Below are 24,276 nucleotides of genomic sequence, written 5' to 3'. Positions count from 1 at the left end.
TCCTCTGCGTTTTTGCAGCTGTCGGCACACACCGGCATCGCATTAAACCCCTGACCTACTTTACCCAAGATGACCGCCGCTTCCCATAAAGAAAATAAAGCTATGAGACCGATCCGCAGCCTCGGCGAAGCGGGGCCCCGGCGCGCCGCACGGCGGCCCACCCCTCGCCTCGCAGCCGTCCTATCCACCTCAGGCACCCCGCCCTCGACGCCGCCCTCGTCAGATCTCTCATCGTATCCCGGTGAGGACCGATGACGCGCGTCCCATACCTGCGCTGCGTAGACGGGGAAGCGGTCAGCCATGCAGCCCGGGCAAGGCTGATAGGGATGCTGTTGCCTTGACAACCAGCCTATGAGATGCAGACCTTTGTTGCTTTATTTCTTTCTTTATATTTACTCGCACCCTCCACCGGGGTTAAAGCGCGGGTTCGGGGGATTACACTGTTATAGTCTCTAAACAGATTTGAGAGACTTATTTAGCATATAGTGATTTTTAAACGCAAACAAGGGTTCGTGTTTCTGTCACGGCTGGACGTTTTCAAAGTGACATCTGCGTTCATGGTAATTGTGTGGTGCGATTTGATTGATATCTATGTGTGAGAAAAATATATATTATAACTTGCCTGGAAAAAGAAGAGTAAAAAGCCAGATCGGGAGAGCAGTACGAGTGGCGCCGGATGACAGCTCGAAAAACTGGGGGAAGATGAAGAGGAAGGGCGAAGGCGACAGTGAAATATAAAACAGGCAGCAGGGAGCACTCTCACCTTCAGCATCTGCCTAGGTCGCGTTTTGCGCCTTTACTTAATTGTGCTTAACTCAATTCGCCCGCGACCATCCCTGTTGCATCCCCCCGATCGTCCCCCGCTTCTAACACCTGCGAGTGACTGTCTTCTCGGAGAGCGGGAGCTCTCAGAGCCCGCGATCGGCGTGCGTCCTCTGCCGTGGGTAATTACCGCTCCGGGCTTTGCTGGCGTGTACCTCGGTGTGTGAGCCCGTTTGCCGGCGCGTCGATATGAATCGGGACGCGTGTGAATCAGCCGGCGGGCGTCCGCCCGCATCTTCGTGCCACCGCGTATCCATCGTGGACGACGTATCTTTCCCGGCACCGATCAAGTGCCCTTTCCATTTGTAGATGAAAATATCAGAAAGTGAAGCGTGTTAGTTCGTTGCAATTAACATCTAAATAAGATGCACAAATCGGGAAGAGATGATTATAACGTTTGTGGCGACGGGGAAATAATGGTTCGGAAGAGCGATTAGTAGAACTGTGCGCCCGTACGCGGTGCCGGGGATTCGGTGCCAGCATGCCTGGCGTAGGAGCGACAAAGACGGATAGAGTCAGGAGAGGGTGGGTCTCGGTCGTAGAGCGGCGCTCCAAGGACAAGGGGGAGGAAGAATGATAGCGGGATCGCGGTGCAGACACGCGCGAGGTAAAACAGGAGCTCGTCATATATATATACATATATATATATATATTTTGTTTAGCGTGGGAGATCTGTTTTGCGAGCGATACTGGCTAGATCCAAGGGCACTAAGGAGAGAAGCTGGGACACGCTGGAGATACAGTGAGGGCAGAGGTGTGAGCTGTGATATTTGGAGCTGTTAAAAAAGTAAACAGTTGGGGACAATTAACAGCATCAGGTGTCCGAGATAATACCTGTCTATTAAGCTGAATATGTACTTTGCTTAACACAGTTGGATGCATCCGCACATTTTTAGTGTGCTGGTAAAGAGATGGATTAAAGCCCCCACTTGTCCTTGCATTATCATACACTGAAGATGGATGGTGTTGGGGGTGGTACTGGGTCAGTAGGTGGGGACAGCCGACCCACCAGAAACGGGGACTCCAAGCGGCGTAGCAAAGGCAGCCTCCCGTCCCCTGGGTACCGTCTGTCCCAGGCCTCTCTGGAGGGGGACCGCGGGGAGTCTGGCAGGAGGCGGCTCTCCATCATGAGCTCCAGCCGGGATGGCCTCCCCTTCCGAGCAGCAGGGACTCCCACCACGCCGGTGCCACTTCCTCAGCGCTCCGTGGGATTCACCGCATCCCGAGCGGCCTTGGCCTCCACCTCCTCCACAGGCACAGGGGTCATGGTGGTGGCAGCTGGTCCTGAGACGACCACCACCACCACCTGCAACTCCAACGCCGCTGGAACCCCCGAGGCTGTCCTAGACGGGGAGGACTACAGCTACTCCAACCAGTCCACCTTCATCCAGCGCCAGTTCGGGGCCATGCTTCAGCCGGGTGTGAACAAGTTCTCCCTGCGCATGTTTGGGAGTCACAAGGCTGTGGCCATGGAGCAGGAGCGCTTAAAGTCTGCAGGGTCCTGGATCATCCACCCTTACAGCGACTTCAGGTAGCAGCCGGGGGGCACCGGAGAATTCAGTTGGAGTGGAGAATCACTGGGAAAAAAAATAAATACATTTGGTGACCTGGGCCAGGGTGACGTAGTGAGTGATGGCCGAGCATCAGCGTGGACCTCTAATGGTTTGCTGCTTGGGTTCCAGCAGGATCCGTCCGATTCCTCAGGCCAACGCCCAGCCATATTAAAATGTATAACTTATAAAATGTGACTTCAGAAATAAATCACCGTTTGTGGTGCACTAACAAGAAGAAAGAGGAACTCAGTAAGAGATGGGGGTTCAGGTGGCAGGGATCTGAATATTTGAGCGGGTATACGCAGGAGAGCAGTGATATGTGGAGCTATGAATAAACAGAGGATTGCACTAACAGGCAGGGTTGGGGGATGGGGACAGCGAGCTGGGAGCAGTGGAAAGCCATTTGGGTTTAAAGGGAGTACAATCAGTACTAGACTAAACAAGGCGTTACTATATATAATAAGACTAGAGTCCAGAGACTCTTTGTTGGCCATAAGAACTCCAGTGTCTGGGTTAGACCCCCAGCCGGACTTTTTATGGTTGTTCTAGATATTCCAGTCTAGACTGATCCAACACGTCTCATTAGTTGTATAGCGGGAGATGTCGGCTTATTTAGCACTTTGAGTTCATGGAGATCTCGGTTTACTGCTTTGCCTTTAAATGATGCTGACGTGACAGCTTGGTTAATCGGTGACAGATGTAAAGCTCCCCCTACTGGCTGTCAGTTGGATTTTGTTATTATGCAAATACATGTAAATTACATTAATGTCATGAAATCAGGCAAGCTGCCTTGAAGTGAAGGTAAAACATTTTAATACACGATTTGAAATCTTAATGACGAGAATATCTTCTAAAATATGCTTAAGTATATATTTCTTTTTTTCATCTGACACTGTGACGGGTCAGCAAGTGGAAGTAATGTTTGATTATTCATTAATGTATGGACAGAATCTGTTGCAAAATTGGGATTAACATGATGACGCGCGCCCTTTTATTACATATATTACATGCAGACACTGCGTCCTTTACAGATGTCCTTTAAATGCTTGTCCTTTAAAAATCAATTTCTGACATTTACTCGGTAAACGAGGCCTCTAGCTGCACAAACGGCCGTTTTACGGAATTAAACAGCTTACATGTGGTTAAAAATTGCCATCTTCGATTTTATAGCTCAGAACTAGCGGCCACTCCTGCAAGTCCTTTCAGATATTAGTCTATAATAACGGATGCTTCTTTATTTCTTGAGTTGTTTAATCGTGCTTATTAGATGACTACATTATCTACATATGACAAAAAATATGAAAAGTAGCGTAATACATAGTTGAGATGCGTGCAGTACGTATTAGAATAAGAAAGCGCAACAAAACGCAATTCAGTTTGCTTACTCCTCCTCCTCTTATCACTGTAATATTATTAGCAGATTTTCTCACAGAGCTCCGGTTTCACATGGTCGGCACATGCTTAATACTGCATAATTAGCATAAGAGCTGTCTTTTGTCTGGGCCGGCAACGAATACGCGGCTAACTAAACGGATAGCGTGGTGTGAAGGTAGTGCCGGATAGCGAGCTTCTGTCCGGTACCTGTTCTCAAGTGTAAAACATAGTATTGGGTTGTGCGGAAGAGGTGACACTGTACCGACAGGACAATGTTAAGCTGCAAATGTTTTTTCCCCTGGCAATTACACTACAGGCATATCGCCCGTCACATAGGCTACATAAAGACACGGATATTATTGTCTGATAGGGTATCGTACGTAGCGGTTGAGGTTGGTGTACATTTCTGATACGAGTGGAAAAGCACACCTTTTAAATGGATAATAGCAGATATAATCCGTTTGCGTATCAATTTGAAAATTGAATACAATTTGAAAATTGTATTCAATAATATTGGCAAAATATAGGTAGATAATTTTCAAACATCTTGAAGTTTGGTTGCATGCAGGCAGCAAAATTGTTGTTTCATATTACATGAAATACAAGTTTATGTTTTAGATTTAATAGCTTAAAATTTTCTTTAAATTGTTATTTTTTCTTTGTTTCTTTTTTAGGAGTTCATCTTGTAGGACGGTATAAATGTATGCATGACAAAAATATGTGAGGTCACACTTGATCTGCTATAGCTATGTAAAGAGCAGGTTCATTATCTGAGTATTTTTTAACTTTTGATTGTCCTGTAACTCTTTTAATGTAAATAAATGGAGCAAACTTATTATGATTAAGCACTGTCGGTACGATGTATTCTTCTATGTAAAAGCACTCAGAAATAAACACTTAATGGATTGTCACCAAGGCGTTAAAAGCCCGCGTTAAATAAATTAATATCACTGTAAGTACAGTACAGATATACGTGTTATATTTATGTTAATTTCAGTCTCCTTTAATTTTTGATTTATTTTTGTTGGAGAGTGCCCCCGCCATTTCAAAAAGTAATTATAAGGAGTGTGATTGAATTTCGGTTCACTTTTAAGGTTGGTGCTCTGGGAAGTGCTGCCTCATTTCAGGGCTGTCAAGTGGAACCGCTGTGTGGGTTCGGTCGGACCGCTGGTTCTGTGTCTGAGCCGAACCGGCCGAACCGCGAACTGTGACCGGAGACAGCTGTGCAGGACAGCGTGTCCGTATTGATTGAACAGTAGTCCTCGGCTACTGGGATCAAAAGGATCGTCGATAGGCGACAGGGGACTCCATGCATTTAATCTCTTTCGTGTTGCTGGTGGATTAGTTTGTTTTACTACCTTACTCCAGACATATGAAATTATCTCTCCAAGTGTTATGAAGACAGTATTTTTGTTCAATTTACACCGGATATTGGCCTAATGTAATAATAATATAATATAATATAATAATAATTTTACGGAACCACTCACTATATCTGGGTTGCTGACTGGCTGACTTGAGAATTTCAATGCAAGACAAGTCTGCACATATTTTCATGTAAACAGTTTTATTACCTTGCAAATAGTCTGTAAGGTTTGCAAACTGCTCCAACGCTTTTGTTTTAGCTAATTTTAGGTTTGTAATGGAATAATACCGATTTGTCGTAAGATTTCTTGGTGAGCTTGACAGTAAGAAAGCGTGAGTGGCGCCAGATGCAAGAGAGTTGGCAACGCTGCTGGATTTGACCAGATTGAAATTGCACTCTGCCTGTTTTATGGCTCACCTCGGTTTTAGATGTCTGAATGGTCAGACAAAAAATAACAGCTTTAATGCCGGATCCTACGGCTCAGACCTTGCTTTCCGTCTGGATTATGCCAGGATCCAGCCGTGAGTAGCAGCCCTCATGCAGGGAGAGGCATATTAAGCGGACTTCCTATGGGCACGGACAGGGCGCCCAGGCCGCCGGGTTAGCTGGCCACCAGTCAGACGCCGAGTGCTTCAGGTGGGTGGAGGCGTTAGCTTTCCCATGATGCATCAACAGTATGACCGGATAGGGATGTTTGGGTCGTTGTCTGCGGAATAGAATAGGTCAATTAGGGAAAGCATTAAAAAATAATAATAAAAATCAGGGTCACGAAAGATGTACACCAAGTGGTGTACATCTTTTTGTACACCACTTGGAGTGCAATTGACTGATAGTAAATAAGGATATATGATTTGGTCCCTATCACTGCTGAAACCAAACCTACACCCTTGCTTGTCGAACACCGATTCGCCATTTATTTTCGCCGGGGCACAAACCTGACGGTAAATGAAACTGAATATGTAAAGGCAGAAGAAAAGGCAGTTAATAATAGATAAACGACATGCCGCTCACATTACCGCTCGCTTTTAATTAATTTATTTGTTTCAACCATAATGTCTTCTATAAAAATGTTACCATATATACCATGAAGTCGACCCCCCCCCTCCTCCCCAAATACATCGTCGTTGTTTTTCTTTGGCAGGGTTTGTGCTCAACGGGAGGCTGAACTCGTATATCAGCCAGTGAAGGTTTTACAGGCCCCATTATCACCCTTGACAAGTAATTGGCACTTAACATCGATCTATAGGATTACTGTGTAGTGCTGCTTAACACTGGGTGTTTCGAATGGAAGCGATTCCGAAGCCATGATCTCATAGCAGAACATAACAGTGAAATCCAACCTTGGCAAGAGGAGACTCCCTCTGCTGATGTATGACCTACACAACCACTGCTGATTTTAAAACAAGTTCCGACCGCAATTAAATGCTGGAGTTTAATGAGGAAGATTGTTCAACACTAAGCTCTCTCTCGTGTCAGAGCACTGATGCTGTTCTGTACATCGTTCTGTTCATGGGCTTTAATTACTAGCTCTAGATCATGTCCAGGATTTTCTACAGGAGATCCTATCTGTTCTACTTCTACAGATGTAGCCCAAGGTTCTTCAGGTATTAATTTCTGTCGTGTGCAAAGATTCTGTCGGTAAGCCTCTTTTTAGCGAGAAATGGGGACGAGTTTTGTGTGTCCCGTCTGGTTTGGATGTTGACCTTCAGGGTAAGCAGTGCTTTGCTGTGAGTGATGGGTCCTGCAGGGATTGTTATTGATATATTTACACCATAAGACACTTCAATGACATCCCAATTGATGCTACTGATCCCAATCAATGCTTCATTACACTGGTGTTGTTTCTGACCTGTTAATGCTTTTGTTCTGTGAAGCTGAGAGTTGGAGACTTTCGCTCTCTGGTAAGCATAGTGACCCACATGCTGCCTCGCCACTCCCCAGGTTCTACTGGGACCTGCTGATGCTTCTTCTCATGGTGGGAAACCTGATCATACTGCCAGTGGGTATCACCTTCTTCAAGGACGAGAACACGGCGTCCTGGATCATCTTCAACGTGGTCTCCGATACTCTCTTCATGGCGGACCTAGTGCTCAACTTTCGGACAGGCATCGTGAAGGAAGATAACACGGAGATCTTGCTGGATCCACAAGCCATTCGTCATCAGTACCTAAAGAGCTGGTTCCTTGTGGACTTTGTCTCCTCTATCCCTGTGGACTACATCTTTCTCATGGTGGATCTGGAGGCCCGGCTTGACTCGGAAGTGTACCGCACCGCCCGTGCCCTGCGCATTGTCCGCTTCACCAAGATCCTCAGTCTTCTGAGGCTGCTGCGGCTGTCCCGGCTCATACGCTACATCCACCAATGGGAAGAGGTGAGGGGTGAAAGGTCAGAGGTCATGGAGAAGTAGCCATAGGGTGTTTCTCAATATGCATACTTGACCGTACTTGTGTCCTCATGTACCCGTTTGATGTCGTCTTTCATTGCCGAAGACCAGTTCCATTACTAAGATCAGAAGTTTTAGTTTAGATAGTACAGAAGATGGTAAAAATCCCTGGATGTTGGTCTTGCTCCACCCCAAATATCAAAGATACATTGGTTGCATCCTCGCTGAGTGAGACCAGTGTCATGATTCATTGTGGCCCCAGTTTGGCAAGTTAGTAAGACTGGTCTTGCCAAGACCACAACAGCGCTCTTGCTATTGATAAACGTTCATAGCGTAGTGTCTATAAATTCTGTAATAAATAAGATGCAAACCATAATGAATACATCATTTCCTCTTTAAAAAATACACAAACAAGTTAGAGAAAAGATTTTTGAGATTCCCTGATGTTTCATGGAGTACAGACAACTGATACATTAATTATTCAGATTGACATCAGTCAACGGCAGTGTTGAGCATCAGGGATCCCACTGCAGGAAGTACCATCAAATAGCTCATGAAGCTGCCAGTTAAATCATGCATCTCTGCTCGCTCGGTCCCAGCTGGCAGGTGCTGTCTTGTGGGATGCCGTCCAACCTAGCTAATGGCGGCTCCCGCTAGCTCACGCTGTTAAAATCTAACAAGGCAAAATGCATTTCGAATACCGACACAAGGTTTGCCTTCAAGCCTGAGTTGGTGGGATTTTCATGCAGCAGATGGTTAAGCTTGCAACCTGCTGGTTACTCAGTTGAATTCCACTAGGTTTAGGTAGGTTGTGTTTGAAGCCCACGGTCATCCCCTCCTACTGTAAAGTGGTCTCAGAGGCATGAGAATCACATTTTATCCTTGCTGGATGGACACCGTTAGAGTGTGAATTGTATTGCTGAATTCAGCATAACCGCAGCTGTCTTTGTACAAAGTTCATGCCTCTTTTCTTCTTTGGGGATTTTTTCCCCCTTGCTTAAAAATTCTGCTGCTTAAAGCAGCTCATTTCCATGACCTGGTCACCTCTCTGAATTGTGAGACCTGGAGTATCTCTCAACCCTGTTCACAGCTGGTATTAACATGCGTCGCCGCATGCGCCTTGACTGACCATTTGTAATCAGATTTCACTTTCCCACAACTTATTTAAAACACGCATGTGAATCACTTCCATATGCAGAATCTGCCAAACATTTAAAAAAAGGAGCAAAGTAGAATGGGGCTGACTTTCCGTCTGGGAGTTCAAGCCCCCAGACAGCTCAATATAAAACTACATAAACAATTACACTGCCATTATATGTTTTTATTAAGACATCCATTATCTAGGTTATTGAACACATATTCTTACCTACATGTTGTAACTTTGCATTCGTGTAATTTTTGCCGGCATGCTTCACCAATATTAGTAAAGCGTGGTGCAGCTTTACCATAAATAAGGAAGCTTCATCAAAGTGTGCATGAAATATATGATCTCTGCAAATTTCAAAACATCTTTAATAAATCATTTCTTACACGATTTATTTTTCCCGAATTTGCACGGAACATTAAGGATGCGGACTTTGACGACGTTCCCGTGCAAATGGGTCCGATATTAAACCTCCCAGTAGATTCAAATATTATCTATCTATTTATTTATTTATTGGTGTTGTAGGGAAAGAGATGCGCTGTTCACAATGCAGTTTAGTACACAGTGGCCCATTCTGCACTGACATATATTTTGACATAAATCATATGACAGATATCGCTGGCGCATAGGTACTTAAGCCCACACGAGGGCGTCAGCTGAGTACGCAGTCCTTCAGTGTGGCGTGAGACACTGCTATAAGAATGTGGCCACATGCGTCCCAAGCCACCTCCGAATGTGGTTTGAGCGATAGGATAGATCTTGTGATCCGGTCAACCAGGATGCATGTTAGTCCCTGGTGTGAATAGGGCCTCAGTAATAATTACTGTATTAGAAAAGGAAAAAATGATCAATCAGACATATTGATTTAAAAAAATATTTTTTCCAGTTTCTTTTTTTTTCTTAGCTAAATTTGTATTTCTACAGAAGCCAGGTAAACTGGCTCCAGGGAGAATGAAGTGAGTATGGGTTCGAATCCCGCTCTGCATGGGCTCCCTGTGTTTTCTGGGATTCTCCTGCCGTCCTGTGAATAAGCACCTTGATGTCACTAAATTATCCATAGTGTATGTGTGGTTCCAGGTGTCCCCTTAATGTAAAGCTTACCTTTCACCCATTTCATGTATTATTAGGGAAGGTTGAGCTGCAGTTACAGGCATGTGGGCAGGTGGGACAGGAACTGGTAGCAGAGGGAGTAGCCCCGCCCCGAGCCCCTGACTCATCCCCCCCCTCCCCGCCTGCAGATCTTCCACATGACCTACGACCTGGCCAGCGCCATGGTGCGCATCGTCAACCTCATCGGCATGATGCTGCTGCTGTGTCACTGGGACGGCTGCCTGCAGTTCCTGGTGCCCATGCTGCAGGACTTCCCCCCCGACTGCTGGGTGTCCAAGAACGACATGGTGGTGAGTGTGTGTGCGTGTCTGTGTTTTTTGTGCAGGTCATCTAAATATTACATGTCCCTTTCAATGTGGTGGTAGTATGTTATTTTGGCATTGTGGGGACAATTTTTTTTTGGTCCCCAAAAGGGGAAACTCCATTTTATAAAAATCTGTGACTGTAATCAAAAACCTAAAAATGCCAAAACTCTATTTTGTTTGGTTAATTATGGTTAAGCTTAGGGCTGCGTAGAGGTTAAGGTTGTCATTGTTGGATTAGGGCTTTTCACCATAGAACTGATTAGAGAGTCCTCACAAACATATGAATATGTGGACAGTGTGTGTGTGTGTGTGTGTGTGAGTGAGTGCTACCAGGGTGTCCATGCCCATCTGTGCATATTTACACCAGGCAGACCTGTAGATATTAGTTTGTGTGCAGCCGGTGGTGTCTGCCGCATTACAGGCGGGTGTGTGGTGTGTGTGAGTTAGTGTGTGTCAGCAAACACCTTTTAGGAGCAGATTGACTGAGCAGAAATTTCTCAATTAAGTGTGATGATTGATTTGATTGAAATAAGGATGTCCCCCCGCCCTGCCCCCCGCCTCCCCACACACATTCCTGTGAATAGCTGACTCACAGAGCAGCAGGCTTTCCTCTCCTGTTGTTGCTACGGCAACAGTTGCCACACAGCTGACGCTCTGAGATCCCCAGAAGGAGCGACTTTCCATCTGGACTGCTTAGATCTAAACCAGGCGATAATTGGCCCCTGGGAGTGTAAATCCAAGCGACCAATATAACACTGAATGTATGTTACGCGATTCACAGCCAGACTGAACACAAACGCAGGAAAAAGCCATTTGTGGACTCACTGGAGTAATTACTCTGTCTGCCTTATGCTTCCCCTGTCTGCTCGCAACAGGAAACTTCCATAAAGCACTCGCCTGACAAACACTCAGGAATAATCTCTCACTTCACCTCACCTTCTCGTTTGCACGTCCCCTCTCTCACTATCACTCTCTCTCTTGTTCTCTCCCTCTTTCTCATTCTATCCCTGTCTCTGTCCCTCTCTGTCTCATTCTCCCTCTCTCCCTTCCCTGACTCTCTTGCTCTCTCTCTGTCTCTCCCTCCCTCCCTCTTTCTCTTTCTCTCTCTGTTGCTCTCTTTCTGTCCCTCCGTCTTTCTGTCTCACTATATTCTTCTCTTTCACCCTTTTTCCATCTTTCTCTCGGCCCCTATAATTCTTTCCCTCCCTCCCTCCCTTTGTCTGTCCCCCTCTCTATCTTCTTCTCCCTTTCTGTCTCTCTCTGTCTGTCTGTCTATCTGTCTCTGTCTTCCTCTCTCTGTCTCTCTCGCTGTCCCTCTCTATCTTGCTGTCTCTCTCTCTCTCCTTCTCTCTCTGTCTCGCTATATCCCTCTCTTTCACTCATTCCCTGTCTGTCTCGTTCCCTCCCTCTCTGTCTCTCTCTGTCTCCCTCTCTCTTTCTATCTCTGGGTCTCCCTTTCTCTCCCTCCCTCTGTCCCTTTCTCTGTCTCCCTCTCTCTGTCTGTTTCTCTCTGTCTCCCATTCTGTCCTTCCCTCCCTCTCTCCGTCCCTCTCTGTCTCTCTGTGTATCCCTCTCTCTCTCTCTCTCTCTCTGTCTCTCTTTGTCTCCCTCTCTTTGTCTGTTTATCTCTGTCTCCCTTTCTCTCCCTCCCTCCCTCCCTGTCGGTCTTTCTCTGTCTGTCTGTCTCTTTCTGTCTCTCTGCCCCCCCCCCCCCCCCCCCGCCTCCAGAATGACACGTGGGGTGTGCAGTACTCCTACGCCCTCTTCAAAGCCATGAGTCACATGCTGTGCATCGGCTACGGTGCCCAGGCCCCCGAGGGCATGACGGACGTCTGGCTCACCATGCTCAGCATGATCGTGGGTGCCACCTGCTACGCCATGTTCATCGGTCATGCTACCGCTCTCATCCAGTCCCTCGACTCCTCCCGGCGCCAGTACCAGGAGAAGGTACCCCTGCCATGCCCGGCTCCCAGATCCGTAACATTCAGCATTTTAGACCGCTATCAAAAGGGCCAACGTTCTTCGGTAGCTGCAGTTGTTGTTCCTGCTCTTTGTTGATTAATAAATTACTACTAATAGTACTGATCACAAATATGGTGGCACGGTCTCCTCACACCCCCAAGGTTTGTGGGCCGAATCTCGCCTCCGCTCTGTGTGAGGAGTTGGCCTGCTCTCCCTGAATCCCGCTGTACTCCTATGGCTGCTCCAGTATCCTCCAGCAGTCAAAAGACCAAAGCTGCCATCTTTGTTGTTTTGTGTTCTAAACATTTGATCAAGGCTGGACTAAGCGTGATCTGTACCCCGCCTGGTGGGTGCTGATCCGAGACTTAGCACCAGGAAGAAGTCAATAAGCTTTTAAGCATGAGGAATGGAGAGGTGCAAATGATTACCCCCATGTATCCATGCTCGCAGTATAAGCAGGTGGAGCAGTACATGTCCTTCCACAAGCTGCCAGCGGACGTGAGGCAGAAGATCCATGAGTACTATGAGCACCGGTACCAGGGCAAGATGTTCGACGAGGAGAACATCCTGGGAGAGTTGAGCGACCCCCTGAAAGAGGTCTATCCTGACTTTTCTTACTTCTGCTGCCTCACATAAAGCCTGCACTCTACACTGCTGGATCTTGACTGTAGTAAATTGCATTGAAACGAGGAAATGGTAGACCTTCACTCTAACGCCCCCCCCCCATCATCCCACACCCCTTCCTCAGGAGATCGTGAGCTTCAACTGCAGAAGCTTGGTGGCAAACATGCCCCTGTTCGCCAACGCTGACCCCAACTTCGTGACAGCAGTGCTGACCAAACTGCGCTTCGAGGTCTTCCAGCCGGGCGACTTCATCATCCGCGAGGGCACTGTGGGCCGCAAGATGTACTTCATCCAGCACGGACGTGTCAGTGTGCTCACCCGCGGCAACAAGGAGACCAAGCTGAGCGATGGCTCCTACTTTGGCGGTGAGTGGGTGGGGCAGGCCTGGCAATGCCTGCACTTGGGCATCACCGGAGGAATCAGCACTCTGTGCCTTATAAACCATGGAGGTCCTCTTAAAATCCAACCCCGCCCTCCCCCTCTCCTCGGGATATCACAGGATGTCACTGCTCCTTCTGAATGTCACATGGATTATGTCATTTCCCAGCACTGAGAGAGTGAGATCTGTAAGTCAGTGGAACATATCTGTCATGGCTTTCGCCTGGGGAGTATAACCTGGTCGGGTTTTCTCTGTCACCGTCTCCCGGGGACATGTCAGCGGCGAGCTGTCCGCCACTCCGTAAACACACCTGTTCTCGCGTCACGGCGGCTTGAGACAGGAGCGCGATCGCAGGTGCACGCTCTACACAGGCAGGTGTGCTCAGTTCCCATCTGAGAACATGGGAGCAAAAGTAATCAACATATAAGAGAGCAGTTTGTTGATGCTTCTTTGTGCTTGTTTGTTTGTTCTATATATCATTTGTTTAAGAACATAAGAACATAAGAAATTTACAAACGAGAGGAGGCCATTCGGCCCATCAAGCTCGTTTGGGGAGAACTTAGCTAATAGCTCAGAGTTGTTAAAATCTTATCTAGCTCTGATTTAAAGGAACCCAGGGTTTTAGCTTCCACTACAATAGCAGGAAGACTATTCCATACTCTGACTACACGCTGTGTAAAGAAATGCTTCCTCAAATTTGTTTTAAAATGTTCTCCCGCTAATTTCCACTTATGGCCACGAGTTCTAGTATTTAGACTAATATTGAAATAGTCATTTGGCTGAACAGCATCCAGACCCGTTAGAATCTTATAGACCTGAATCATATCCCCCCTTAGTCTCCTTTGCTCAAGGCTGAACAGATTCAGTTCCGCTAACCTCTCCTCATAAGACATTCCTCTAAGACCAGGAATCATTCTCGTAGCTCTTCGTTGCACCTTTTCTAAGGCAGCAATGTCCTACTTGAGGTATGGTGACCAAACCTGCACACAGTATTCTAGGTGGGGTCTTACCAAGGAATTATATAAGTGTAACATCACCTCCCTTGACTTAAACTCCACACATCTAGAGATATAACCCAACATTCTGTTCGCCTTTTTTATTGCTTCCCCACATTGGCGAGAGTGGGACATGGAAGCATCAACATACATACCGAGATCTTTCTCGTAATCAGCTACCTTTATTTCAGTGGAACCCATAAAATATCTGTACTGTATATTTCTGCTCCCTGCATGGAGTACCTTACATTTATCTGTGTTAAATTTCATCTGCCAAGTATCAGCCCATTCGCTAATTAAATCCAGATCCCGTTGAAGCCTCTCTGCTGCTAGATTAGTATCTGCTACCCCGCCCACCTTAGTGTCGTCTGCAAATTTAACCAGTTTACTGTATGTATTCGTGTCAATATCATTAATGTAAATTAGGAACAATAGTGGTCCTAAAATTGAACCCTGCGGTACCCCACTATAAACGGATGCCCACTGTGACATAGTGCCTCTAATAACTACTCGCTGCTTCCTATCAGTTAGCCAGTTTTTGATCCAAGCTGCCACAGTTCCTAAAATTCCTGCAGCTTTAAGCTTTAACAAGAGCCGTTTGTGGGGGACAACATCAAAGGCTTTCTGGAAATCTAAGTAAATCACATCATAGGCCTTTTTGTGATCAATTTCACTTGTAGCTTCCTCAAAGAACTCAAGCAGATTCGTTAAGCAGGATCTACCTCTCCTAAATCCATGTTGGCTATCCTTTATAATGTTATTTGCATCTAGGTAATCTACCATTTTCACTTGAATTATAGCTTCCATTATTTTTCCAGTAATGCTAGTTAAACTGATTGGCCTATAGTTTGCTGGATTACTTCTATCCCCTTTTTTGAATATGGGTGTTATGGGTGTTTGTGCCATTTATGGTTCATTTGTTCTGAAAATCATTTGCTCGTGCTTGTTTGTGCCAGTCTTGTTTGTTTTATATATCATTTGTGTGCCATTTATCATTTGTTTGTGTTTGTTCATGTTAGTATTATCAGGTGGCATGGAGGCTCCCAGCTAGCGCTATTTTTTGGAATGAGGTGTAGAGGATGGATGGATACATTTTTCTGCTTCTTTCCATTTCTGCTGCCTGGTGGTCACCCTCTCCTCCATCTACCCTTCTCCTCTATCTCCTCCTCTCCCTCAGAAATCTGCCTGCTGACGAGGGGGAGGCGCACGGCTAGCGTCCGGGCAGATACCTATTGCCGTCTTTACTCTCTGTCAGTGGACAGCTTCAATGAGGTGCTGGAGGAGCACCCCATGATGCGGCGGGCTTTCGAGACCGTGGCTGTGGACCGCCTCGACCGCATAGGTAACGTGCACAGTGCCACCAGCCGATCTGCCCATGGTGGGCTCCACTTCAACTGGGGCTGAGAATTCTCTGGAATTTGTCTCCATGTCTCCAGGCAAGAAGAACTCCATTCTGTTGAGGAAAGCGTCTCAGGGAGGGTCTGTTGCCGGGAGTAGCACTGGGCGGGGAGGAGGCGCCGGCAGCCGGGGAGGAGGCGCTGCTGGCAACGTGACCCTAGGCTCCTGTGACAGTATCCTGGTGCAGCAAATCGTCAAGCATGATAGCATGCCCGCCCAGGATGGCGGGATCCCAGGGGGGGGGCGGGCGGAGGCAGCAGGGGGTGCTGTCTCTCCCAGGCCACACCCCCTGATTTGGGCACCCCTGGTCCACGCCCCCTTACAGACGGCAGCTGCCACCACTAACGTGGCCATTGCCCTGATGCACCAGCAGCAGCACGCTCTGGGGGCGGCGCTCTTCCTCCCTGCCTCTCTGCCCATCTCACCCTCGCCTTCTACCTGCCCCCTCTCACCCCCCCGGCCCCCAGTCCTGCACCCCCGCCAGTCAGTCGGCTCCCTGATCGGGACTGTGGGAGGACTGTCCCCAAGAGGGGTCCCCCCTGCCTCTGTCGGCTCCACGCCCTCTCCTTCGCCCTTGGCCCCCACTCCAGCAGGGGGCTCTGTAACGAGTGGAGTGCCGACGTCCTCCATGCCAACTCCGAGTCGGACACTCCACTACAGCCTGCGCCTCCGTGCCGACGGCTCCGCACCTGCTACTTCAGCCCTGCACAAGTGCACCGATGCCCGTGCTCATGGGTCTGGCCAGCAGAGGGCGAAAGAGGCCCTGTTGCGTCACGGGGGTGGGAGCACACAGGGGCTGCCAGCCTTGGGCAGGCTGACGCAGGAGGCCAGGCTGCTCTCCGCGTCTCAGCCCACGCTGCCCCACAGAGGCTGGGCTGGAGTACAGGGGTGCCCCCCCCTGCACCGCAAAGCCTCAGGGGGAAACTTACTAGCGGCGCCCTTCCTAGCGTCCTCAGGGCAGCTGGCCAGAGGGGGCAGTGCGGGGGTGCTGAGCACCAATGCCCCGCCGACCCATCAGCAGACGCTGACCCAAACCAATCTCACGCTGCTGTCCCAAGGACACCCCCAGGGGCAGCCAGTCTGCCTGGCTACCCCGCTGGGTCCCCCCAATTCCGCCATTCCCCAGTCCCCCTGCCCCAAGCCCAGCCTTCCCCAAGCCCAGCAGCCCAAACCCATCGCCGCACCTGCCTCATGTTCTGCCTCACCTCCCCGGTCCTCGACTCCAACCCCGACTGCTGGTTCACCACTGCCCCCCCCAGCAGCATGCCCCAGTGCCTCCTCAGCATCTCCTTCCCTCCCAATATCCCCTCCTCTCTCTGCTCTCCCCACCCCTTCCTCTCTCACTCCGGTTCTTCCCCAGAGCCCGTTCCCCAAGCCCTCCCCCACCCCGCCTCCCTTGTCCCCTCTCCCCTGCATCACTCCCGCCGCCCAGATGGTTCCTGGTGTCTCCCAAACCCCTCCTGCGCCGGGTCTGACCTCCCCGGTCCCCTCAGCTCCTGCCAAGGGGGCAGGCAAAGACACAGGGATGCCCCTTCCCCGGAAAGAGAGCGAGGCCCTGAGGCACAAACTCCCTGCCAACATGTAAGACAAGCAGAGAGCAGCAGAGACCAGCCCACTAGGGGGTTGAGGATGTGTTCAGTACTGATTGTTCGCCTACATAGTGTATCTGTGACTATCGGGAAGAGCTGAGGGAGGCCTGGGGGGCGGGACTAGACAGACATCAACATGGAAAAGACTTGATGACGAATAAGAACTCACAGAAATGATAATGTGGGATATGAGCAGCGGCTGTAGCTCCTTCCGAGGTTGTCGGGGATTGCAGACCCACCCCGTCGCCCCCCTGCATCCCTGGTCCCATATTTTATTTCCTACCAAAGTGTAAATCCTTTCACCATAACAATAATAACTATAATGATGATATAAAAAGAACACTGTAGTGATTCATATATTGGTCATTAAAAATAGGAGCAATCCACTAGTGGTCTCTTGTCCCAGATGTGTGGTGTTAGTTTTGGACCAATAAGACACTGAGGTTCACGTCAACTAACTGCTGTAACTAAACTGTGTTTTACCTGCTTTCTCATTTACAGTGTGAGTTTGTATTAGCCCCCCCCCTCTCTTTTCTCACGTCTCTTCCTCTTTCTAGACCTCTGGCTTTTTATGCTTTTGTGTCTCCCTCCCCTGTGTCCCCCCTCCCCCATTTTCTGCCCCCTCTTAGTCCTATTCAGAGCTCTCCTTTGATGTCTTGTACTGATGTTAAAATAGGGTCGCTTTTTAAAACTCTGATACCATGTTGCCTAGACTGTGTAAATTTAAGGACCAAATGTTTTATTTTTATTTGTTACTGCAGCTTTAGCTTTTCGGAATGGATGAAAATAAGCTACAAAGGTGATGTAGATGAGGGTCAGCACCTAAAAATGCAGCAGAATTGCTCAATTCAAAAGGGCTCATCTCTAAAACCAACAAACAAACATATACAGGTTCTTCGGAGCTGTTCCTCTTAGAATTGGACAATTCAATTGATTATGTCAGGCCTCAGGTGTACCTTACGGGAAAAACCTTAATTTTGGTTAATTTATTGAAATTCCTTTGGCATCATTGCTATTTGAATCTGTGTTACAATTTTTGCTTGGGGTTTGTAATCCTTGGACTGACTAAGCCCAGATTTTTCAGATTTAATACAGACTTCTGGCCCAAAGCAGCATGGATGGAACGTTACAGCTGTTAATTAGAAAATTCACAATAAAGAAAGTAAATCAAAGCTTGTCCTGCTGCTGTCAGTAGTGTTTTTGGGGGCTTGTGGTGCACGAAGGAGATCAAGGAGGGGACATACCACAATCTGAATTCGGCACAACTTAAAACGGCCATATCTACATTAAAGAGAAGCAGGAATGAAGTATTTTTTCATTTGAGCTGCAAACCTGGAACAAGAGACGTTTCAAAGATAGAATACCGAACTGGTTTCCCTTCAGAAAGGAATCATCCCAAACCTACCAGGGGGCAGCAGGGGGGGGGTCGGTAAAGGGGGTTTCATTTAATATGATTGAATATGAAACAACCAAAATTGTGAAAGTGATGAAAAAACATCCTGACTAAACATGACACCTTACATGCTCCTGCATATGTGTGTGTGTGTGTGTGTATGTGTCAGTCCAGTTTACCTTTCCTAAAGCTTCATGCTTTCAAGGATAAATCCTGTGTACTCGATTATTGAAATGGATGAGCTGTTAAGTAGGTACTTAGAAAATGTGACTATTTCCTGTAATTCTGTTTATAGTCTGGGGGGGGTCTATTGTTTTCTCTATTTGTGCTCAGAGCAGATGGCATATGTGTGTGATGTTATAGGATTGACTGGGATTGCAGTGGCCACACAGAGCTCCACAGACATCCAATCAAAATGAAGATGGCCACTTCCTGAAATCACAGCTAAACATTTTTGTCCTTAATCCTTTATGATATGGAAGCAGATTTCAGTAAGAATTAAGATGCTGAACAGAGAACATTTGTACTGTTCCATCTGTCTTCTATAACTGTTTATCCTGGGTAACAGTCAGTCTATCCTGGGGAACAAAGCAGGCAACACCCTGGATGGGATACCTGCTCATGGCAGGGCACAAAGAAAGAAACACCCTGGATGGGATACCAATCTGTGACAGGGAACAAAGAAGGAAACACCCTGGATGGGATACCAGCTCATGGCAGGGCACAAAGAAAGAAACACCCTGGTGGGATACCAATCTGTGACAGGGAAAAAAGAAGGAAACACCCTGGATGGGATACCAGCTCATGGCAGGGAAAAAAGAAGGAAACACCCTGGATGGGATACCTGCTCATGGCAGGGCATAAAGAAGGAAACACCCTGGATGGGATACCTGCTCATGGCAGGGCATAAAGAAGGAAACACCCTGGATGGGATACCAGTCCGTGGCAGGGAACAAAGAAGGAAACACCCTGGATGGGATACCAATCTGTGACAGGGAACAAAGAAGGAAACACCCTGGATGGGATACCAGCTCATGGCAGGGAAAAAAGAAGGAAACACCCTGGATGGGATACCTGCTCATGGCAGGGCATAAAGAAGGAAACACCCTGGATGGGATACCTGCTCATGGCAGGGCATACAGAAGGAAACACCCTGGATGGGATACCAGCCCGTGGCAGGGCATAAAGAAGGAAACACCCTGGATGGGATACCAATCTGTGACAGGGAACAAAGAAGGAAACACCCTGGATGGGATACCAGCCCATGGCAGGGAAAGAAGAAGGAAACACCCTGGATGGGATACCAATCTGTGACAGGGAACAAAGAAGGAAACACCCTGGATGGGATACCAGCTCATGGCAGGGCACACAGAAAGAAACACCCTGGATGGGATACCAATCTGTGACAGGGAACAAAGAAGGAGCTCCACAAACATCCAATCAAAATGAAGATGGCCACTTCCTGAAATCACAGCTAAACATTTTTGTCCTTAATCCTTTATGATATGGAAGCAGATTTCAGTAAGAATTAAGATGCTGAACAGAGAACATTTGTACTGTTCCATCTGTCTTCTATAACTGTTTATCCTGGGTCACAGTCAGTCTATCCTGGGGAACAAAGCAGGCAACACCCTGGATGGGATACCAGCCCGTGGCAGGGAACAAAGAAGGAAACACCCTGGATGGGATACCAATCTGTGACAGGGAACAAAGCAAGAATCACTATGGGTAGGACACCAGTCCATGGTAGGGAAAAAAGCAGGAGACACCTTGGATGGGATACTAACCCATGGCAGGGTACACAAACCTTCAGGTGAACATGGGGTGTTTCTTAGGGATGCCAACTTAGTCACAAAAACATTTACATTTTATTTAACAGATACTTTTATCCAATACAACATACCTTGTTTGAAAAAGCAGGGTCAGACAGTCCCTGGAGAAGTTAGGAATTAAGGACCTTGTTCAAGGGCCCTAAAGTGAAATCACTCTACTGACCTGGGGATTTGAACCAGTCACCTGATCATAACCATACCACCTCAACCCCCTGAGCCCTACGGTGCTAGGAGAATATGTAAACTACATATACACACAGTGCAGAAAGACACAAACCATCGCTCGTAGGAGTTTTACTTAGACAAAGTTGTTCTGAGGGCAGAATGAAAAATGATTGTTTCAGAGAGCTAGCCAATTAGATTGTAGAGGAGGTGGGTCCAAGGAAATGGAAGAGGCGGGACCAAGACATCTGATTGGTTGGTTCCACCTCCTCTAGTTGCTTGGACCCATCACCTCTACAATCTGATTGGTGATCTCTCTGAACCAATCATTTATTTGTTCTGCCATCAGAACAGTTTTGTGTAAGTAAAACTACCATGAGCCAAACCATCCAGCCTGCATGTGTCAGGCCACAGCCATATCTAGCCAGGCAGTGCCTGATGTTGCTGTAGTTTTCAGTATAAATTTGGTTGTGATCAAAGGTGCTGGATTTAATCCATTAACCATACAGGCTGTTTGTGTGGGGGCAGATTGGGCACAGTCCACATGAAGAAAAAAAATGGGGGGGGGGGGATTTTATCTACACCAACACTATTAACACCAACCATAAAAACCCCACTTTGAGCTGAGAATACAGTACATCTGAAAAGGGAAACCATCACACAAGCGCGGCATCCTTCGCGCGAGTTAAAGGTCAAGCTAGAATGGGGGGAAGAAGTTTGAATTGCAGAAGTACGACTTGACCACGATAAATGAATTAAACAAAAGCGAGGATTATCATGTCAGCTTATATAAGGCAACATTTCTCTAGCTGCAGATTCTTACATTAATGTATAGTTATTACATATTATGTTTGGTGAGTTTCCCATTATAAAAAGAAAGCACACAATGCAATTAATCACTATACCCAGGCCCAGCTTGAGCCGGTCCCAGGAAGCACATGGAGGACACTGGGAGAGATACTCCAATTCGGATGACGCGTGTCCGTATGTTCAGTTGGCAGTTCTTTGTTGTAGTTTACAAAGTTTAAAAGGTTGTGCTCAGCTGTTAGAGGCATTTTAGTACAATGTGTGGATTGTATTACCATATAATGACACCTGACAACACAGACACTGTCCCTTTATGAAGACTGATGAAGATGATTATTTTCAGAAGGTCGGCCAGTTTTCACAAGTCTGTAGGAGAAGGAGTAAGGTTTTAAGCTTATTAATTATGATTTATTATATAAAAGCATCTGCCAAAAATAGTGTGCAAATTAAAAACGATTTTTTTTTTCAGCAAATGGCAGCCAGGGTGACCCCTGCTTTGTGCTGCTTGGAATAGGGTTTAATTCTCCGCACACTTGAAATCGATAACCAAATGTGACATGGATGGATGTTTCGAGCATACTGCTTCTTAGTGTATTACGGCCCCCAGCTTAACACCATTGGGAATGATGGCTTGATGAATCGAAGCAATCACGAAGACTCCAATACTTGATGTATTACGACAACCAGGAAGGACGGATGGATGTGACGAAGCGATCGCGATGGCTCTTGCACTCGGTGTATTACGGCACCCTTCATCACGCGGCTTGATGACGGTCGCATGGCGCCCACTCGGCGTCCTAAGAAAGCGCAGGTCAAATGATTGGCGCGTGGTGTAACTAAAACGCGGGCATGTAATTAGGACATGATAATACCTTATTCTTCTTCCCACATTGTAACATTGTTTCTTCCAGGATGTCGACTAACGTGGAAAAAGCGATGAAAGGTGGGTTACTTTGTGTATGCCAAACCCACTTTAGTCTAATGGTACGGAGGTAGCGTAGCTGTTTTTACTCATATAACCTACATCAGGCAGTCAAAATAAAGGATAAAAAATTAAACTTCATAAAATAAAATATATAAAAACTAGACGCATACTGTTAGATAAATGCTTGTTTTTAGCCGCATGCAGGAACTACTGCGTTCGTTACTTTTGTATCTGGAGTTCCTCTGTCACGCTCCTCTTTTTCTTGTTCTTCACCTACATTTTTTTTAGAATTGAAAATGCCCTTCTTAGTCACCAAAGATGCGTCGATTTTAAGCCTTGATGTGGAGATCTGATTCCTCTAAGCGCCACAGTAAAGGCAGCCGGCCGCCTCCGCGCAGAAATGTCAAACCGCTCTTGATAAACATAGTCAAGTTGTAAATTAATCATAAAGGTAAAACATTTTGCAGGCCACTGGTTATGACAGCAAAGTAATTTCACAACAAAATAATTATTTTAAATTCTTGATTATTTACATGTGCAAAGATTCTGGAAATCTTATTTGCGATGCTTTTTAGACATTGTAGAAAAGCATGCATTACGCAAAAACAACAGAAAAGACTGATTTCGGACATTGGGTGATGATATTTAGTTTTAGACTTTTAGTTTTGCACTTTCAGCTTTAGATGTGATACCGAAAATGTGGTATTTTTTGCTGCACTTTGAATTTTAACGAGATGGTCGTTGTTGTCAATTTACAGTTTGACTTGTGATATGTGACAAGTGGTATCACCTTTCTATGCGGAGGCGTCTCCGAAAGATGCTATTGTTTTAGAGGGAAGATCAGATTTCGAAATAACAGTCGGTTCAGGTCACCTTGTAGATGACAGTTCATGAAGTGCTGTGCAAATCAGCCCTTTAACTTGAACTGAATAGAACAATATAATATTAAAATGAAATTCAGCAAGGGAGAGGTGTGGCGATTCAGTGGTTAGCACTGTAGCCTCACACCTTCAGGCCTGAGGCTTTGATTACCACCTTGGGTTATGTGTGTATGTGTGTGTCTGTGTGTGTGTGTGTGTGTGTGTGTGAGAGAGAGAGAGAGAGATTTGCGTATTCACACAGGTTTCCTTTAGGTACTTCTGTTTCCTCCTGCAGTCCAAAAACACAGATAAATATACTTTTATTGATCCCAACGGGAAATTCTGGATGGTTAGATGTGTGTGTGTGCGTGTGTGTGTGCGTGTGTGTGACAGAGAGAGGGAGAGATGGATCGGACTAGTGCATCCTGGGAAAGGCTTTGGGGTCCTTGTGACCCTGTACTAAAGAATCTGGAAAATGAGGGCATAAAACGCAATGAAAATATGATCGATATGAAGATACATGTGACGTTAAATTGACCCTCCGTTTGGTTTAGCTTCACTCCATGCTAAATATATGTCAGTTAATCAGTAATATATCCTCCCATCTTTGCGTCTTTGTTTCCAGAATATGAGGCAGCCTGTTCAGAATTATCCCAAGAGCTGAGCGTGCTGTCAGGAAAGCTGACTGCTCTGCTGCGCCTGCAGAACAGCCTCATGACCTCCAATTCACTACTGGTGAGAAATCTGGCCGGATGTTCTCAGGGTGACGCTTTGCGGGGTCCTGCCGTCTCATTGCTGCTCTGCTTCATTCTAGACCTCCTGGCTGCGAAACGCAGAAGAACTGTGGAAACACGAGACTGACACCCGCCCCTCTGCAGACGCCTAAGGGTCACTGATGTGATAGGTGGCGACCTGGTCGTCTGGCAAACAATCAAAGTGTTCAACGAGGCTCCATATCCCGACACGCACTGGTCCTGAGCAATAAAAACGCATCGATTAATATGTCCGTTTTCCTGTGCGTGCAAGCCTGTTGTACGCGGGTTAGCCACAAGGTGGCGCAAAATGCCTACTATATTCCTTGTATTTTAGGATGCAATGTGGTAGTGCCATATATATATTTTGCCATGATGTTTTCTGAGAGTATTCTGTAAGTTCTAAATAAATGTGCTGAGAGGAACCAAATGAATGTTTATGGGTGCTGCAGATAGAGATGTTTAAATTACAAGACGCTAAATTAAACTTACAATTTATTGAAAAATACTAGTTAGAGTTTAGGATGAAGACTTGGAAGTA

The 24,276-nt window shown here is 46.8% G+C and overlaps 1 protein-coding gene across 7 annotated transcripts; it reads left to right on the top strand.

Annotated features, from left to right (window-relative positions):
- The first annotated feature begins 224 nt into the window (after positions 1-224).
- Positions 225-18,181, top strand: LOC111853292 (potassium/sodium hyperpolarization-activated cyclic nucleotide-gated channel 3-like). Of its 7 annotated transcripts, XM_023830012.2 has the most exons (9): positions 228-1,089; positions 1,719-2,353; positions 7,057-7,486; positions 9,881-10,042; positions 11,786-12,004; positions 12,470-12,616; positions 12,768-13,008; positions 15,195-15,359; positions 15,454-18,181. In XM_023830012.2, exons 2-9 carry the CDS (start codon positions 1,779-1,781, stop codon positions 16,998-17,000), a joined length of 3,486 nt encoding a protein of 1,161 aa, XP_023685780.1. In that variant the 5' UTR covers positions 228-1,089; positions 1,719-1,778; the 3' UTR covers positions 17,001-18,181. The 7 variants fall into 7 exon arrangements, with proteins under 7 accessions (XP_023685781.1, XP_023685780.1, XP_023685779.1 ...); XM_023830011.2 differs by having other exon boundaries at positions 228-2,353; XM_023830015.2 differs by lacking the exons at positions 228-1,089; positions 1,719-2,353 and adding an exon at positions 2,381-3,176.
- The last annotated feature ends 6,095 nt before the right edge of the window (positions 18,182-24,276 follow it).

Source organism: Paramormyrops kingsleyae, chromosome 9, assembly GCF_048594095.1.
Source record: "Paramormyrops kingsleyae isolate MSU_618 chromosome 9, PKINGS_0.4, whole genome shotgun sequence".
Classification (NCBI taxonomy): Eukaryota; Metazoa; Chordata; class Actinopteri; order Osteoglossiformes; family Mormyridae; genus Paramormyrops; species Paramormyrops kingsleyae.
Note: the sequence above shows the minus strand (reverse complement) of the source record. Positions and strands in the feature narration are given on the sequence as shown.

What these genes read in the sequence shown, in the direction of transcription:
- LOC111853292 (XM_023830012.2), top strand. Translation starts at nt 1,779, where the DNA reads ATGGATGGTGTTGGGGGTGGTACTGGGTCAGTAGGTGGGGACAGCCGA. An exon ending in TGTCCAAGAACGACATGGTG is followed by an intron (nt 10,043 to 11,785) that starts GTGAGTGTGTGT and finishes CCCCGCCTCCAG; the next exon opens with AATGACACGTGGGGTGTGCA. An exon ending in TGAGCGACCCCCTGAAAGAG is followed by an intron (nt 12,617 to 12,767) that starts GTCTATCCTGAC and finishes CCCCTTCCTCAG; the next exon opens with GAGATCGTGAGCTTCAACTG.